At 39.6% G+C, this 16,685-nt stretch overlaps 1 protein-coding gene across 1 annotated transcript in view; it reads left to right on the forward strand.

Annotated features, from left to right (window-relative positions):
• The first annotated feature begins 893 nt into the window (after nucleotides 1–893).
• CLNS1A (chloride channel, nucleotide-sensitive, 1A) overlaps nucleotides 894–16,685 on the forward strand; it is a 20,573-nt gene continuing 4,781 nt past the window's right edge. Inside the window, exons 1-5 of the mRNA XM_010853240.1 lie at nucleotides 894–1,098; nucleotides 7,818–7,954; nucleotides 12,749–12,850; nucleotides 14,419–14,526; nucleotides 15,620–15,793. Coding sequence (XP_010851542.1) covers nucleotides 974–1,098; nucleotides 7,818–7,954; nucleotides 12,749–12,850; nucleotides 14,419–14,526; nucleotides 15,620–15,793 — 646 coding nt within the window. The 5' untranslated portion in view covers nucleotides 894–973. The remainder of the gene's footprint in view (nucleotides 1,099–7,817; nucleotides 7,955–12,748; nucleotides 12,851–14,418; nucleotides 14,527–15,619; nucleotides 15,794–16,685) is intronic.

Below are 16,685 nucleotides of genomic sequence, written 5' to 3' on the forward strand. Positions count from 1 at the left end.
ATCCTGAAGCCTCAGGCTCTCAGGATCTATTCCTACTACTTTCCACTAGTTCCCGTTTCAGCTCTGTCTTCGCCATAAAGTTGTCACGAAGAGGAAATTAAGAAATAATAAGGGTAAAGAGAGGAGCCTGGCGGGTTACAGTCAGTAAGGTCGCAGAGTCGGACACAACTGGAGCGACTTAGCACGCACGCCTTGAACGGAGCCTGACACTTAATACCCGGTTACCATTAGCTACTTTTATGATTATTTTAAAAGTTTTTATTAGCTCTTAATACTTTTTCAGTGTCTAGTGAAGAAATAAAGAATTCCAAATCTAATGGATTAATTCTTTTCCCTTCAGCGCCCCATATGCTTGCTGACACAACTAGCTCTTCACCCAGGGTTAATTACCTCTTTGCGCTCGTTTGCACATCTGATACCAGGGGATATGTGGTTCGTGTACTAGGACGGCGTTAGGACCTAAAGTGATGTCTGGGGCGTGGCTGTTGAGACGTGAACAAGGCCTAGTGGAGGCGGGCGCAGGTGAGAAGAGCCGCACCCACTTAGGAGACCGACTTGTATGTCAGTGTGGTCTCTCATTCCTGTGCAACCTCAGGCAAGAGACTCCCTGCCTTACGGTTCCGTTTCCCCTTCGGCAGAAAAAAGAAATTTGTTATTTCCTGTGCTTCCTCTCTCACAAGGTTACTGTGACGATCCTGAAGTAGATTGTGGGGAGAACACTCCGTTATTCCAAACCTGGAGCCTTAGAAATCCGAGGGAGAAGGGAAAGTCCGTAACTTGACAAACTCTATCGTCTCAAGCCTGTGAGAGTTGTCCTAGAACGTCTCATCTCTATGGTAGATGGGCTCGAATTCCGGGGCCGACTAAGTTACTCTTCCGGGGGGAATTGCTACTGCTTCCGGGGCGGGACGCGGCGAAGGGTTTGCGGTGCCTCAGCCAGCTCCTAGCCGGTGTCTCAGCGCTCCTCGCAGTTATGAGCTTCCTCAGAAGTTTCCCGCCGCCTGGGTCGGCTGAGGGCCTACGGCAGCAGCAACCAGACACCGAGGCTGTGCTGAACGGGAAGGGCCTCGGCACCGGCACCCTGTACATCGCTGAAAGGTAGGGTCTCTGTTTCCGAGGGCTGGCTTCCTGCGCGCCTTGTCTCTGCCGGGCGCGGGCGGTGCGGAGTAGCGTGGGGGAGACTGAGACGTCTGAGGCTGTGGGGCTGGGGAGCGCGTGCCCCGCTTTGCCTAGGAGGTGCCTCTGCTGAGGAGAAGACTCGTGTGTTCCAGTGTCATCTCCTCGGAGCCTTCTTGTTTCTCTTCGTCGTCAGACGGTGTTCGCCTCATTCATTGCGCTTTCTACCCACCTGTGTACTGGAGGTCTGACGGGGTGCTGCTTTTTGTTGAAGGTCTCATTGTAAGGTTTTGAGTTTCCAGGACCTGAGTGAAGAAGAGTCATCGAAGTGCCTGCCACGTTGATGATCAGGAATGGGAGGTGTTGCCCTGGGTAGGATATGTAGGTTTAGAGCAAATCGTGCAGGATTTTTAAAGCTTGGTTAAGGGGGTATAGGTTTTCTTCTGTAGGTATGAGTGGGGAGAGGAACACCTGCACCCCCACACTGGTAGGGGTTGTATCCAGAGGTACCTAACTCATTTCTGTTCCTAGAAGGAATTGCCCTTTTATTTGGGTACCTGGAGCATTTTTTGCTTTCATAGACTTGTTTTACATGTTGAGATTGTAGAATAGAAGTTCTCATTTCCGCGACATGGTTCCATTCATCTTCAAGCCAACAGTCACGCATTGAATCTTTTCCTGTCCTTCGCTTCTCTCTGTATTCTGTATCAGTTTTGTCTGCAGTCAGAGAAAATTCCCTTCTTTTAAGAAGTCACGTGATTATGTTGGACCCACACAGATAATCCAGGGTAATCTCTCTCTTTTCTTGTGAACTGATTAGTAACCTTAATTACATACACAAAGTCCCTTCTGCCATGCAGCATATTCACAGGTTTGGCACCAGGAGATGTGAGAGTCATAGGGGCCAAAATTCTCCCTGCCACAGCAGGCACAAAAAGATGTAAAGAACCCCTTGCTTTCGAAGGAAATCGTCATTGAACAAAGCTTAGGTTTCTGGCCAGTCACAGGTAGGAAATATGGATGAGAGAAGATCAAGTTTGGGGTAAAGTACAGGTAATGAGTTTGGTCTGCAAATGTGGATTAGTTGCACATATGAGCATATTTCTTGGGAGAGTTGTGTTAAAGATGGATAGATTAGATACTTGAGAAGAGAGGGCCAAGGATAGAACCTTGGGGACACATCTACACAAGTTATGTTATAGAAGAAGAAAGTGAAAGTGAAGTCTCTCAGTTGTGCCAGACTCTTTGCGACCCCGTGGACAGTAACCTGCACCAAGCTCCTCTGTCCATGGGATTTTCCAGGCAAGAGTACTGGAGTGGGTTGCCGTTTCCTTCTCCAGGGAATCTTCCTGACCCAGGGATCGAACCCAGGTCTTCCTCATTGTAGACAGACACTTTACCGTCTGAGCCACCAGGGAAGAAGAGACTTGAGGAAAAAGAGAGGAGTGGTCAAATAAAATAAAATCTGAAAAGCGCCTGTTGGGTATTGACAAGAAGATCTTCAGAGATCTTGCGAGAGCAATTTCTTTCAAGGAGTAGAAAGTGGAACACAGATATATTCTTAGCCCCTACACAGTCCCCCTTTTCTCCATGGCTTCTCTGTGCATTGTCTCCTGTATAATATAAATCCTATTAGGGGAAGGTCCTATGCTTGTTTTTTCATTTGGATAAATTTCAAAACTAAAGAAAAGTTGCAAGTGTTGTAAATTAATAGCCGTAGCTCCTTCACAGAGATTCATCAGTCGTTAACATTTGGCCACATTTATCTCTCTTTTTTCTCAGCTTTTTGAGTTGCAGACATGTCATCATTTCACCTATAAATACTTGTGTCAAAATCTAAGGATAAGGACATTCTCTTGTATAACCATAGTGAGGAAGTACAAACTCCTTTTAAGCTCTTAACTGTTTAAAAAATTATTTATTTCAACTTTTTACTAACATCTTTTTAAGAAAGTATTTTTATAAAATATGCATACAAAAAATATGAATTACAAATAGATGGTTTAAGGAGTTATATTTAAACTAACACCTGCATAGCACCTCAAGGTTAAGAGTAGAATATTACCAGTACCTTGGACACCATTTTTCATCCCTCTTAATTCATTATTAGCCTTACCTCTTTGGTTTCTTGCCCCTTTTTGTTCTTTCGCACCTAGCATTTCCAAATCTTTCTTTTTTTTTTTCAGTCTGCGTTGCGTCTTCCTTGCTTTGTGCATGCTTTCTCTAGTTGTGGTGAGCAGGGCTACTCTTTATTATGGTGTTCAGGCTTCTTGTGGAGCACAGGGCTCTAGGCACATGGGTTTCAGTAGTTGAGCATGTGGGCTCCAGTAGTTGAGGCGCATAGGCATGTGAAATCTTCCTGGACCAGGGATCAAATCTGTGTCCCCTGCACTGGCAGGTGGATTCTTATCCTCTTCGCCACCAGGGAAGTCCCTGTACCTTGACAGAGTCAACATCTCAACAAACTGGGAATGCTTCATAGCTGCTGCTGCCGCTGCTGCTAAGTCGCTTCAGTCGTGTCCGACTCTGTGCGATCCCATAGACGGCAGCCCACCAGGCTCCCCCATCCCTGGGATTCTCCAGGCAAGAACACTGGAGTGGGTTGCCATTTCCTTCTCCAATGCAGAAAAGTGAAAGTGAAGTCACTGAGTCTTTTCTGACTCTTAGCGACCCCATGGACTGCGGCCCACCAGGCTACTCCATCCATGGGATTTTCCAGGCAAGAGTACTGGAGTGGGGTGCCATTGCCTTCTCCGATGCTTCATGGAGGATGTGACAAATGAGGATTGACAGTTAGCCAGGTAAATGAGGTGGGTCTGAGAGGAAACATTCTAATTAGAAGAAACAGGATGCTCAGAGGCAAGGGTGAGAAACAATACTATGTGTGCCAGGATATATATTGTGTGTTCACACACACATACGCACAGTCAAGCAGTTCTCTTATTTTAGGGACCAACGGAGAAAGAGTGGAAACATAGTAAAGCTAGAGAAGGAGCTTCCCTGATGCCTCAGTGGTAAAGAATCCGCCTGCCAGTGCAAAGGACATGGATTCAATCCCTGATCCAGGAAGATCCCACATGCAGCTAAGCTCCTGAGCCACAACTGTTGAGCCTGTGCTCTAGAATCCGGGAGCCACAACTGCTGAAGCCTGTGCACCCTGCAACCGGTGCTCCGCAGCAAGAGAGGCCGTTGCAGTGAGAAACCCACGCACCACAACTAGAGAAAAGCCTGTGCGGCAACAAAGACCCAGCACGACCAAAAATAAATACATAAAGCTGGAGAAGGAGGGAGTCATGTTCTTGAGTTTAGCTTATGGCCTAAAGGCTTTGTGCAAACTACTTTAGTGTTGTAGGTAAAGAGGAACAGGGTCTGATTTGTTTTTAGGTAGTTTTTCAGGTGAAGATTGAGAGATTTAGAACTCCTTTGGACTTATTTTCAAAGCTTAGTTTTCATAGGAATTTGACTTTTTGTCCAAATGAAGAAAGGAACAGAGGCATGAATCATTCAAAATAGATTATTTGAAACAAGTGAAATAAAATATTTAAATTAAAAATAGGTAACTTAAATTTATAAGTAATGCTCTTTTTATGTTTATTCCCAAGTCAATTTTAAACCAGATAATTAAGCCAACCTAAATTCAAGATCTCTCTTATCTTTCTGTCCTGTCTTTTTCCCCAGGCCAGGAATAAAATACACTGTTAATTTGTGCAGAACCATTGGAGGATAGCACAACATTTCCTCTGTATCTTTACTAACTGCCAGATTCTTGTTTTTCCCTTATGTGACTCATGGTTTCTTTGGGACTGGATATATAATTAGGGTTTCCCTGGTGGCTCAGACAGTAAAGACTCTACCTGCAATAGGGGAGACCTGGATTCGATCCCTGGGTTGGAAAGATCCTCTGGAGGAAGGCATGGCAACCCACTCCCGTGTTCTTGTCTGGAGAAGCCCCATGGACAGAGGAGCCTGGCGTCCACGGGGTTGCAGAGTCAGACACGACTGAGCAACTAAGCACAGCACAGGGTATAGTTAGATAGTTTGGTTTTGAAGGGCTTTTCTTCTAGAATATATGAAAAGAAAATAAGTAAAAAATCAGAACTTAATAATGAGAGTAAATGTTGCTTTTGAGTGAAACTTTCTTCTGTTCTGTTGAGTATATAATCCATGTTCCTGTATAAGATTATGAGTACTCCACGGGAAATGCCCTGGGGAGATAGCATTTGTTCTGCCAGCAGTAAGGAACTACAGAGCAATAATTATGTGCTTTTTAAAGTGAAAGCCATAATTTATAGGCACTGAGTCTGTACTTGTTTTTCAGCTTTTCCATCTCCTAATTGAGTCATTAAAGAAAATTTTGTGGCTCTGGGTATTTCAAATCATTTTGGGTACTGAAATTTGGAATACTCCTTTCTGAATTATGATAATGCCAGGGGATTTCTGAAGTGAGAAAAAAAGGAGTTTATTTGCTTTAAATAATATAGTTTTAATAAGGAACTGGCAGTACTTCTGTGATGCCTGAGCACTATTTCTTCTCCACATTAAGAGGAAAGCAGTGGAGGAAAGGCCCATAGAGCACATGCAGTCTAACTACAATAATAAAATCTACTTCTTTGGACCTAATGGGATGAGTTATTCTAGAGCTTTTATCACTTTAAAAAGCTTCCCAGTTTTTCATTTTCAATAAGCATGTTGAAACCTTTCTCAATGACAGTGCTTTTTTTTTTTTGCTTTTTTGTTTTGTTTTGTTTTAGTGTACAGTTCCTTATGTTTTAGTGTGTTTACAAAATTGTGCAATTTTCACCATAATCTAATTCTGCCTTTGCTTTTATAAGTGAGAGTCAAGTGTTACACATTTGTTTTGTGCTATTAGCCATTGATTTCCTTTGGGGGATTGAGGTGTAAAGCTCAGCCTCCCCTTACATTGAGTATGAATGCTCTCAGACTGCTGCAGTGTCATTGTTCCCACACAAGAAGTCCTAGGTTCTACTCTTGTGTTTGTTTTTGCTTCCTTAGATGTCAGACTGCCAGGCTTGTTACAGTTGTATAGAAAATAGAAGATATGGGGTTTTTATTGCATTAACTTCTTTTTAAAGTAAAAGCTTCATTGACCTAATTTACATAGCATGCAATCCATGTATTTAAATATATGTGTGTGTATGTGTATGTGTGTATAGGACTATCCTAGTGGCTCAGCAGTAAAGAATCTGCCTGCAGTGCAGGAGCAGCAGGAGACATGGGTTCAGTTCTTGGGTGGGAAAGATCCCCTGGAGGAGATCATGGCAACCCACTGTACTATTTGCCTGGAGAATTCCATGGACAAAGGAGCCTGACGGGCTACAGTCCATGGGGTCACAAAGAGTCAGACATGACTGAAGTGACTCGGCATGCATACATATAATATATGTAACATACATAAATATGTTATATATTAATAAATAGGTATATATAACAGAGTTGTGCAGCCATCAACACAGTGTTATTTACTTTTAATTTCTTACTTATTTTTTTGGCCATGCTGCACAGCCTGTGGGATCTTAATTCCCCAACCAAGAATTGAATCTGGGCCCCAAAATTGAAAGCACCAAGTTATAACCACTGGACCGCCAAGGAATTCCCAATTCCTGAATATTAGAATATTAGATCTAATATTCTAGAATATTAGAATATTCAGGAATTTTAGAATATTTTCATGTCCCCCAAAGAAACTGACACCTGTTAGCAGTCACTTTGTATTTTCCTCCAGCCCTGTGCAACCAGTATAGTGCATTGGCTTTATTTTATTAACATTTTTGTGGTTTCTTAAGCATCTTTTTTGCAACTTTTTTCCCTGCTAAATGGTGCAGTTCCAGATGGGTGAAGTATTACCAAAAATATCAATCAGTCCTTACTCAAAACTCAGAGTACTGATTTTCCTGATACTTTTCCTTTGTTAAAGCAATAAAATATTTGCATTGACCACTTTTGAGGGATAACTAGACATTGCTTATTTGTGGCTTTCTCCTTAAGTTGCAAAATAAATGAAAGGCTTCATAACATCTGCTTTTCAATGTGATGATTATTTTCCAACTTGTGTTATTACAGCCATTTCATGTGTATGTTATTTAATGTAGGATTAGTGGAGAAATTAGTGCTTCTTAGGTATTTATTGCATATTTACATGCTAAGCATTGTGGCAATGGTTTTGAAGAATGTTAAAGCTTTGTCAAGTAACTCATGTTCTGTCCGATACATATAAAATTCATTACCACAGAGTTAGGTGCTCAGTTGTATATTACTGAGCCTAAGCGCGATTTAGGAAAAGAAGAGATCATTGCACTGGAATAATTGAAGAGAGGGTTTATGGAAAGACTGGGACTTACCCAAACGAAGAAGATTTGCCAAAGCAAAGAAGATGCCTGAAGACATTCCAAATACAAACAAGCATAAAAAGGCATAGAAACACACATGTGACTTAAGAAAAATAGCATTTCAAATCTGTTTGGATATTTAGATAGGGGAAAGTGAACTTTAACAGAACTGTCTTAAAGAAACTAAATTCCTGCTGCGAATTTTCTTCTTTTAGGAAATTTCTAAACAATATGCTTGAATTTATTCACATATATATTAATATATGTCCAAGCTGAACCTTTATAAACATCAAATTAGGACATCAAATTAGGATTTAATTTCTTCAAATAATCCACTTCACACATGTTTTTCAGCCGCCTGTCTTGGTTAGATGGCTCTGGATTAGGATTCTCCCTGGAATACCCCACCATTAGTTTGCATGCAGTATCCAGGGACCTAAACGCCTATCCACGAGAGCATCTGTATGTTATGGTGAATGCCAAATTTGGAGGTATGTATGGTATAATTTAATCTTGAGCTTCCTTTGGTGTAGTATATTTCAAAAAGCAGTCACTGATGATGATAATGTAGTATTCAAGCCATTCACTTATTTTGGATAATACTTTCTTAAGCAAAATTTCAGCACACTAAAATAATTTGCACACTGCCTTTTACTTTCTACATATTAATAGTTGCACTTAAAATTATTTAGCTGTTATGCATTTGCATTTCTTGTTTCTCCTCTTGAGTTTGTTATTCTTTCTCAGTGTAAAGGCATTTACTTTTAGCACCCTTAGAGGCTTGGATCCATATGCTTCCCTTCTAATAGTTTAGGATAGAACCTGTTTTGTTTTGTTATAGAAATAGTTCTTAATGGTGGACACGTTGCCCTCTCCCGACGTTTGCCAGTTACATTTTGTCATGGCATTTTTGTCACCACTAGAGGTGGAGAGGAGCGCTACTGACATCTAGTTAGAGGCCAGGGATACTACTAAACATCCTACAATTCCTAGGACAGGCTCCCACAACAGAGAATTGAATTAACCAGTCCAAATGTCAATATTATTGTCTCAAGATTGAGAAACCCTATGGTACAAGATTGCCAGGTCTTGCAGATGGAGGAAACAACAGAGTCATAAAAATCTAGTACGGTTGATGAAAGAAGAAGAAAGATTTTTAAGATCCATTTTTTAGGCTCTCCATAATGAATTTCCCTGAGAGCTCAGTTGGTAAAGAATTCGCCTTGAAAAAAAAAAAAAAGAACCTGCCTGCAATGCAGGAGACCCCGGTTTGATTCTTGGGGCAGGAAGGTCCCATGAAGAAGGGATAGGCTACCCACTCCAGTTTTCTTGAGCTTCCCTGTGGCTCACTTGGTAAAGAATGTGCCTGCAATGTGGCAGACCTGGGTTTGATCCCTGGGTTGGGAAGATCCCTTGGAGAAGGGAAAGGCTACCTACTCCAGTATTCTGGCCTAGAGAATTCCATGAATTGTATAGTCCATGGGGTCACAAACAGTTGGACATGCCTGAGCCACTTTCACAATGAGTTTCAAGAATTCTAAGTGAGAAACAAGTTAGGCAGGAAATAAAAACTTATGCTTGATTTTTTAAGTATAACTAAAGTTTTTATAGTATATTAGTTTAATATGTTCATCCTTTGTGAGAATGAATAACTTTGGAGTTGAAAGACTGTTGTTACATTTTAGTAAACTTTTGATTTGAAGATAGTGCTTTGCTTTTCTTTGAAATAGCATGTAAGAAATAATGCCATGAATTTTCCTGTTGAGCTATTGCTCTTCCAATTTGGGATTTAGTATGGTTTCAGATATAACATGAGCATTTATATTGTGTGACACTACTTATTTAATTTTAAGACTTTTGGCACACCCTGCCTCATTAAGTGATAGACTGATTTAGCGATTTGAAAATATTTTTGGTGTGAGATTTAAAACTCTTGCCATTGGGAAGCATCTAAAGGTAGATAAAAATCTAGTGGAATTTGAAAGAGGGTAAGGAAATGTAAAAAGCTGTTGACCTTGTGTTGTAGTGAGACTTCCAGATGAGGTGGCCTTGGACACAAAGTTCACTTTCCATCTAAGTATCTTCAACTATGATTTTATAACCAAGAGTTTATATGCCATGTTTAGTTGAAAGCTTTCATTCATTCACTGATATATAGACATGAAATTTTATTTATTTCTATTTATTCTTATTATTTATTTATTTATTTGGCCATGCTACAAGGCTCGTAGGATCTTAGTTGCTTGGCCAGGGATGGAATGCAAGGCCCTGGCAGTGAGAGCCCAAGTCCTAACCACTGGACTGCCAGCGAATCCACACTCCCTGCGCCACCACCTTCCCCCCCCCGCTCCGCCCTTTTTTTTTTGCCATTCATTCGTAGATGTGAAATTTTAGAGATACTCTTGTTGCTGCTGCTAAGTCACTTCAGTCGTGTCTGACTCTGTATGACCCCATAGACGGCAGCCCACCAGGCTCCCCCATCTCTGGGATTCTCCAGGCAAGAACACTGGAGTGGGTTGCCATTTCCTTCTCCAGTGCATGAAAAGTGAAAGTGAAGTCGCTTAGTTGTGTCTGATTCTTGGCGACCCCGTGGACTGCAGCCCACCAGGCTCCTCCATCCATGGGATTTTCCAGGCAAGAGTACTGGAGTGGGGTGCCATTGCCTTCTCTTGTTAGTCAGTTTTAAATTTTGGTGTGACATGCTCATAAATAGTGTAGAGCATTGGCATTGGGCAAAGGTGTATGTCAGAAAATAAAGTTAGAGAAGTAGGGTTTGAATAAAGCTAGCTAAAAGGGAAAGCACACTGCACCAGAACTTGGTAGGCAAGTCATTTTCATCTCTCTGAGCCTCCATTTTATCCAAAATAATTAGGGCATTGTAGTAATTTTTGGTTTTTAAACCTGGCTGCACATTAGAAACACTTTGGAAACTTGTTAAAAATACAATTTGGGGAGTCCCAAACTAGGTAATAAGGATTCGGCAGGTTTGGGGTGGGTATTTTAAACATTTATTCTATATGATTATCTTCTTGAGATAGACGGAATTAAAACTCTTACTAAAATAAGTAAAACTTTTCTATCTTACTAGGGAGTAGTTTTTTCCATCACCTGTATTTTAATACTTCTCCATTTCTGTTTATCTGGAACTGCACTTTTATAAGTTACACAGATGTGGATCCTGTTTTTCCAGCCTTTGGTCCTCTTGTCCTGATTCTTCAAGCCCCATATATTTATTTATTTATTTATTTTTTCTGTTTGGCTTACCTCCATTAACCACTAAAGTAGACCATCAGCTTATTGTTGAGAACATTAGATTATTTTTTAAATGACTAAAAAAAATACATTCCCATTTCTAAAATTTTAGAAACGTTTAAGGAGACAAGAGTTTGGTAGTCACTACTATGATCTAGTAAGAGATGATTAATGTTTGTCATAGTGGTGTTTTTTTCCTAATTGTAAAAATGCTATATTTCTCTTTATTGCGTTAAGATACATACCTGTAGAAGAAAGGTTTGAAAAAAGGTGTTAATAGTGGTTATTTCTAGGGAGAGGACTAGAGGGGTAGGGACTTTTTACTTTGAATCCATCTTGACTCTTTCCATTATTTTTGTACCATTATTTGAATTTATGGTTTGAAAAGTGACGTCCATTCAGTTATGGAACAGTAGTTATAGTATGATATCATTTTTTTAAATGCGTTGAAAAAGTTTGGTAGTACCATAATGTATTCAACTACTAAGAATTTTTTAGAACTGTCCAATATTTTTGTATTTTACTATTTTACAGAAGACACATCTCTTTTATGTAACAATTTAATAACATTAGAAACAGGACAGAAAAGTTCTATTATATATATTACTTAAAGCTGCTAATAGTGGCCATTTAAAATTTTGTGTTTTTTGCTTATCTGTATTTTTTCATTATTCAGTGAACTTGTGTGACTTATAAAAATTAAAAGTTAAAAAATATATAGTGGGTACCCCTTATTAAAAAGCTCTTAACATATTGTCAGCTTGCTTTCCAGAAAGTATATACTTTGAATGCCTTTCTACTTTATCTCCATCTATATGAGAATTAACATTTTTTCAAAATGGCAGCTGTAATATGCTAAACAAAAGTTGTATGTTTAAGATGATTTTTTTAACATGTTTTGGTGGTTTTGGGGTCTGTTTCATTCACCTTTTTTAAAAAACATTATGAAATAATTCATATGTTGAAAAGTTCAGAATAATTTTTTTAAAAAGTTTTTCATTATATAATATCCAGTGTAAATTCTAACATTTTTTCATAATTAGTCTAAAAAAATAAAATTATATTAATACTATGGAAATTTGTTTTTATACCCCTCCCCATTTCATTCCTAATTCTGTCTCCAGAGTTTTTCTTAAAGATGATGTGTGTCCTTCCTGTCTATGCTTTTAGATTTTTACGGAGTGTATATATATATACACATCCTTAAGCAATATAATGGTTCTCTTTTGTGTTTAAAACTTGTAAATGTAAATGGTATTATATATATTCTCCAGTGAGCTCTTTTACTCAATTGTGTTTTAAAATTCCTTCATTTTGATCCATATAAATCACATTTATTCATTTTCAGATGTTATCTACTGAACATAATATGATCAAGTTACAATACATCTGTTTTCCTTTTTTAAATTAACATTTATTTCTTATATTTTCTGTAGTACATAAAGTACTTCAGGAAACATTCATGTACTTAGATTAAGAGTTGCTGGGTAATAGGATATGTACATCTGGAATGATTTTAGCAGTTTCCACTTTGACCAACAGGATGTGCTAGTTCTCTTTATTGAACATTTGTAGCTTTTTCTTGCCAACAGACTTTATTTATTAATTTATCTTTTGAGTCAGTTAATTTTTATGGGCCTTAGTTTTCTTATCTGTAAATTATTGGTGATAAATCACAGTGGTTTACAGACTGCTGCTGAACTCATTGTTTCATGGTGAAATAAACAGACATGACAGTGAAACTCTAATTGTTAGAGGTCTGACTCTTTGGGTTTCCTCACCCCCTACCATGATGTTGGGGCTTGGTATCCCTAGAACTTCAAGTACAGTGTGACTAGACCAGAGAGACTATCCAGAGTCTTTTTTTAGCTCTAAAATAATGTTTTATAATTGGGAGTAAAAAAAATGCAATATTTAGATGTATCAATAAACATCCTTTAAGAAATACTTTTAAGATTCTATTTTTAAACATAAATATAGTTAAAAAGCTGTTTTTTAATACCCTTTCTTTTCTTTTTTTATACCCTTTCTAGAAGAATCAAAAGAATCGGTTGCTGATGAAGAAGAGGAAGATAGTGATGATGACATTGAACCTATTTCTGAATTTAGATTTGTGCCTAGTGATAAATCAGCATGTGAGTATTCTGTAGAACATGTGATTTTTTTCCCTTTAAGTACCAAACATTCTTTCTTCCCCTGCCCCTGTCTCTCTCTCTCTCTCTCTCTCTCTCACACACACACACACACACGCACACCTTCATCCTCATTTGTTGTTATTGTTTATTGTTTTAGTCGCTAAGTTATATCTGACTCTTTTGCGATCCCATGGACTGTAGCCTACCAGGCTTATCTGTCCATGGGGTTTCCCAGGCAAGAATACTGGAGTGGGTTGCCATTTCCTTCTCCAGAGGATCTTGCCAATCTGGGGATCAAACCCATGTCTCCTGCACTGGCAGACGGATTTTTTGCCACTGAGCCACCAGGGAAGCCCTCACTCTCATTCAGTTCAGTTCAATCGCTCAGTTGTGTTCGACTCTTTGCGACCCCATGAATTGCAGCACGCCAGGCTTCCCTGTCCATCACCAACTCCTGGAGTTCACTCAGACTCACGTACATCGAGTCGGTAATGCTATCCAGCCATCTCATCCTCTGTCGTCCCCTTTTCCTCCTGCCCCCAATCCCTCTCAGCATCAGAGTCTTTTCCAGTGAGTCAGCTCTTCACATGAGGTGGCCGAAGTACTGGAGCTTCAGCTTTAGCATCATTCCCTCCAAAGAACACCCAGGGCTGTCTCCTTCAGAATGGACTGGTTGGATCTCCTTGCAGTCCAAGGGACTCTCAAGAGTCTTCTCCAACACCACAGTTCAAAAGCATCAATTCTTCGGCCCTCAGCTTTCTTCACAGTCCAACTCTCACATCCATACATGACCACTGGAAAAACCATAGCCTTGACTAGACGGACCTTTGTTGGCAAAGTAATGTCTTTGCTATTCAAGCCCTCACTCTCATTACCTCTGTTCTATTGCTTTTTCTTCATTTTAGCATCTGTAATATCATTGAGGACCAGATACCTATTAATATAAAGATTGTCAATGAAGTGAGTGTAGTAGATACCATGTTCCTGGTGTGTTTTGTGAATGGAGGAACCTGTTATTTATGGACTTGGTCCTGTTGACTGTGAATCTCACTGAATAGAGGACAGTGGGCTCGTGGCAATTCCGAAGTGGATGATGCCAGGACAGCTGGAAAGAGTGCTGCCTTGAGGGGCTTCACCCTGATGCCAGTAGTCTGACCAGGACTCTGATGCTTTTTCTTGGAAAATCCAACAAGGCATGAGGAGATCTCAGTAATATTTCAAAAAGACCTCTTATTATTAATATTTTGTGGCTTGTCTATTGCCATCAAGATTGATTTTCCTTGAAATTTGGCATATTTTGTAAATACTGTGACCCTAGTATACCTCTTAGAGCAGGAAATGGCAACCCACTCCAGTATTCTTGCCTGGAGAATCCCATGGACAGAGGAGTCTGGCAGGCTACAGTCCTTGGAGTCGCAAGAGTCGGACACAACTTAGCGACTAAATCACCACCAATATACCTCTTGTCTACTCATTAAATTTATTTGCCCTGATGGTTGTCTTATTAGATTTTTATTGTACATTAATCAGAAAAAAATTAATGAGAAATTTTTAATTTACTTGTTCAGTGGAGGCAATGTTCACTGCAATGTGTGAATGCCAGGCTTTGCATCCAGATCCTGAGGATGAAGATTCAGATGATTACGATGGAGACGAATATGATGTGGAAGCCCATGGTTAGTGAAGTGGATTTTTTTTAAAGTGTTTGTGTATGTATTTAAAACATTTATGTATGTGTGTTTCATTTTAAACATGTATTTGTATAGGGTATGGGATTATAATTCTTTTATATCTCTTAAGTATTCATGTAACTTGGTTTTTAATAAAAGTTAGTGGCACAATTCATGTCTCAGCCAAGTTAGAAAATGTTACAGGCATCCCAAGCTTGAGGGCAAAACATAGAGATACGTTTTCTTCCCCCCTTTCGGGGGGGAAGAAAACAGAAGTAAATAGAAGAAAAGACTGTGATAAGATAATGGGTAGTTGGGAGAATCTTTTAAAGTTGAAGTTGCTCCCAGAAAACAAGCCTCTCTCCACTGCTTGGAACCTGTATCATCTACATCTTTAACGTATTCCATCAACCACCTCATTGCTAAGGTGATGTCTTTTCCCCAGAACCATACTTCATTTATCTAAGATTATCTCCCTTTACCTCCTCAGAGCAAAATACAGTCACTAGCTTGGTGTAGAGTCTTGTTACTTGAGGTGTCTGCTGTTTTCTTCTCTTTTCTCATGGATACCAGTTTGGCTCGCTAAAGCTGTTGCCTCCTTATGTACCACCTCCTGGCTTGAGACAGACTCATTTCTGGGATTCTCCTTTATATACATCTAAATACATTCTCATCTTTGCTGAAGTTTCAGGGTAATTTAATTTTTAAATCCTGTTTGTATTTTCCAGAATTTCTGGTTTTTTAAAAGCAGGATGCATTTTAATCAGCAAAAAACAGTCATGTAAAATTCCCACCTTGGGATAAAACTCTGTAATCTTAGGAACACCCTCTTTTCCTCCTAGTCCCTGGACATTTGATTCTTTGGGAATTGCTATATACTTGCTTGTTATCTCTTAGAATCCCTTCTCATCTTAGAGAGTAGAGACATTTTCTGTGTATATTTGTCTTCAATAGATGGCTGATGTTTGTGTGTTGAATGAGTGTTTTCCTTGAAGCCTTTTTTCACTGTACCTTATCTTCAGTAGATAGATGCATTATTGATTGTCTTTTTTTCCCCCTAATTGTTCTATAATGGCTTAAAAGCTTTTAATTTATTTAGAACAAGGGCAGGGGGACATCCCTACATTTTATACCTATGAAGAAGGATTATCCCATCTAACAGCAGAAGGCCAAGCCACACTGGAGAGATTGGAAGGAATGCTTTCTCAGTCTGTGAGCAGCCAGTATAACATGGCTGGAGTCCGGACAGAAGATTCAATAAGAGATTATGAAGGTGAGTACTCGGAATTCTTGATGGTATAGGAAGCAAATGTAGAATTACGTAGAATGGGAACTATATGTAAGTGTTTTTAAACTTTTTTCCCTAACTTAACAAAAATCTGTAAGTTTTGTATTCTTTTGACTCCGCCTTTATCATTTGTTCCCTGCCAGTCTAATACTGACTGCTATGGATTTTTCCTTTAAATGACTTTTCAGATCTCCTTGCTATAACTACTGCTATGCTCCAAACATAGGTCCTTTTTCCCTCACACTGGATTTGTAGTAGGAAATTTTTTGCCTCAAATCAGTCTTCCCTCTACCTCACTGCGCCTTATTAATCTTCTGAGAACACTCAGTGTCATTGATATTCACCATATAAATTCTTCAGACTCTGGAGAGACACCTCTGTCTTTGCGCCACTTGTCTCCAATCTTGTTCCTACTACCCTCAAGAAAACATTTAGGTAGTGTTCCTATGTGTCAGATCCTGATGGAAGCACGTTATGTGTATTTACTCATTTAATCCTTCCAAGAACCTTCTGGTAGATGTTGTTTAGCGGCTTCAGTCATGTCTGACTCTTTGCGACCCCATGGACTGTAGCCCGCTGGGCTCCTCAGTCCATGGGATTTCCCAGGCAAGAATACTGGAGTGGGTTGCCATTTCCTTCTCCACAGTAGATGCTGTTATGATCCCCATTTTATAGATGAAGAAACTAAGGCACAGAAAGGTCACATACCTAGCTTGCAGTCAACTAGCTAATAAGTGGTAAGGGGATTAAATAAGCTAATGTGTAAAAACAGTCTGCCAGATACCGTTATGAGCATTTCTTGCATCCTCCATGTATTCAGTTCAGTATTTTGTGTTGCTACAGAATCTTAACACTTTTAATTTTTAGTGATGCAGAA

The sequence above is a fragment of the Bison bison genome, unplaced genomic scaffold (assembly GCF_000754665.1).
Source record: "Bison bison bison isolate TAMUID 2011002044 unplaced genomic scaffold, Bison_UMD1.0 scf7180017864324, whole genome shotgun sequence".
Lineage (NCBI taxonomy): Eukaryota > Metazoa > Chordata > Mammalia > Artiodactyla > Bovidae > Bison > Bison bison.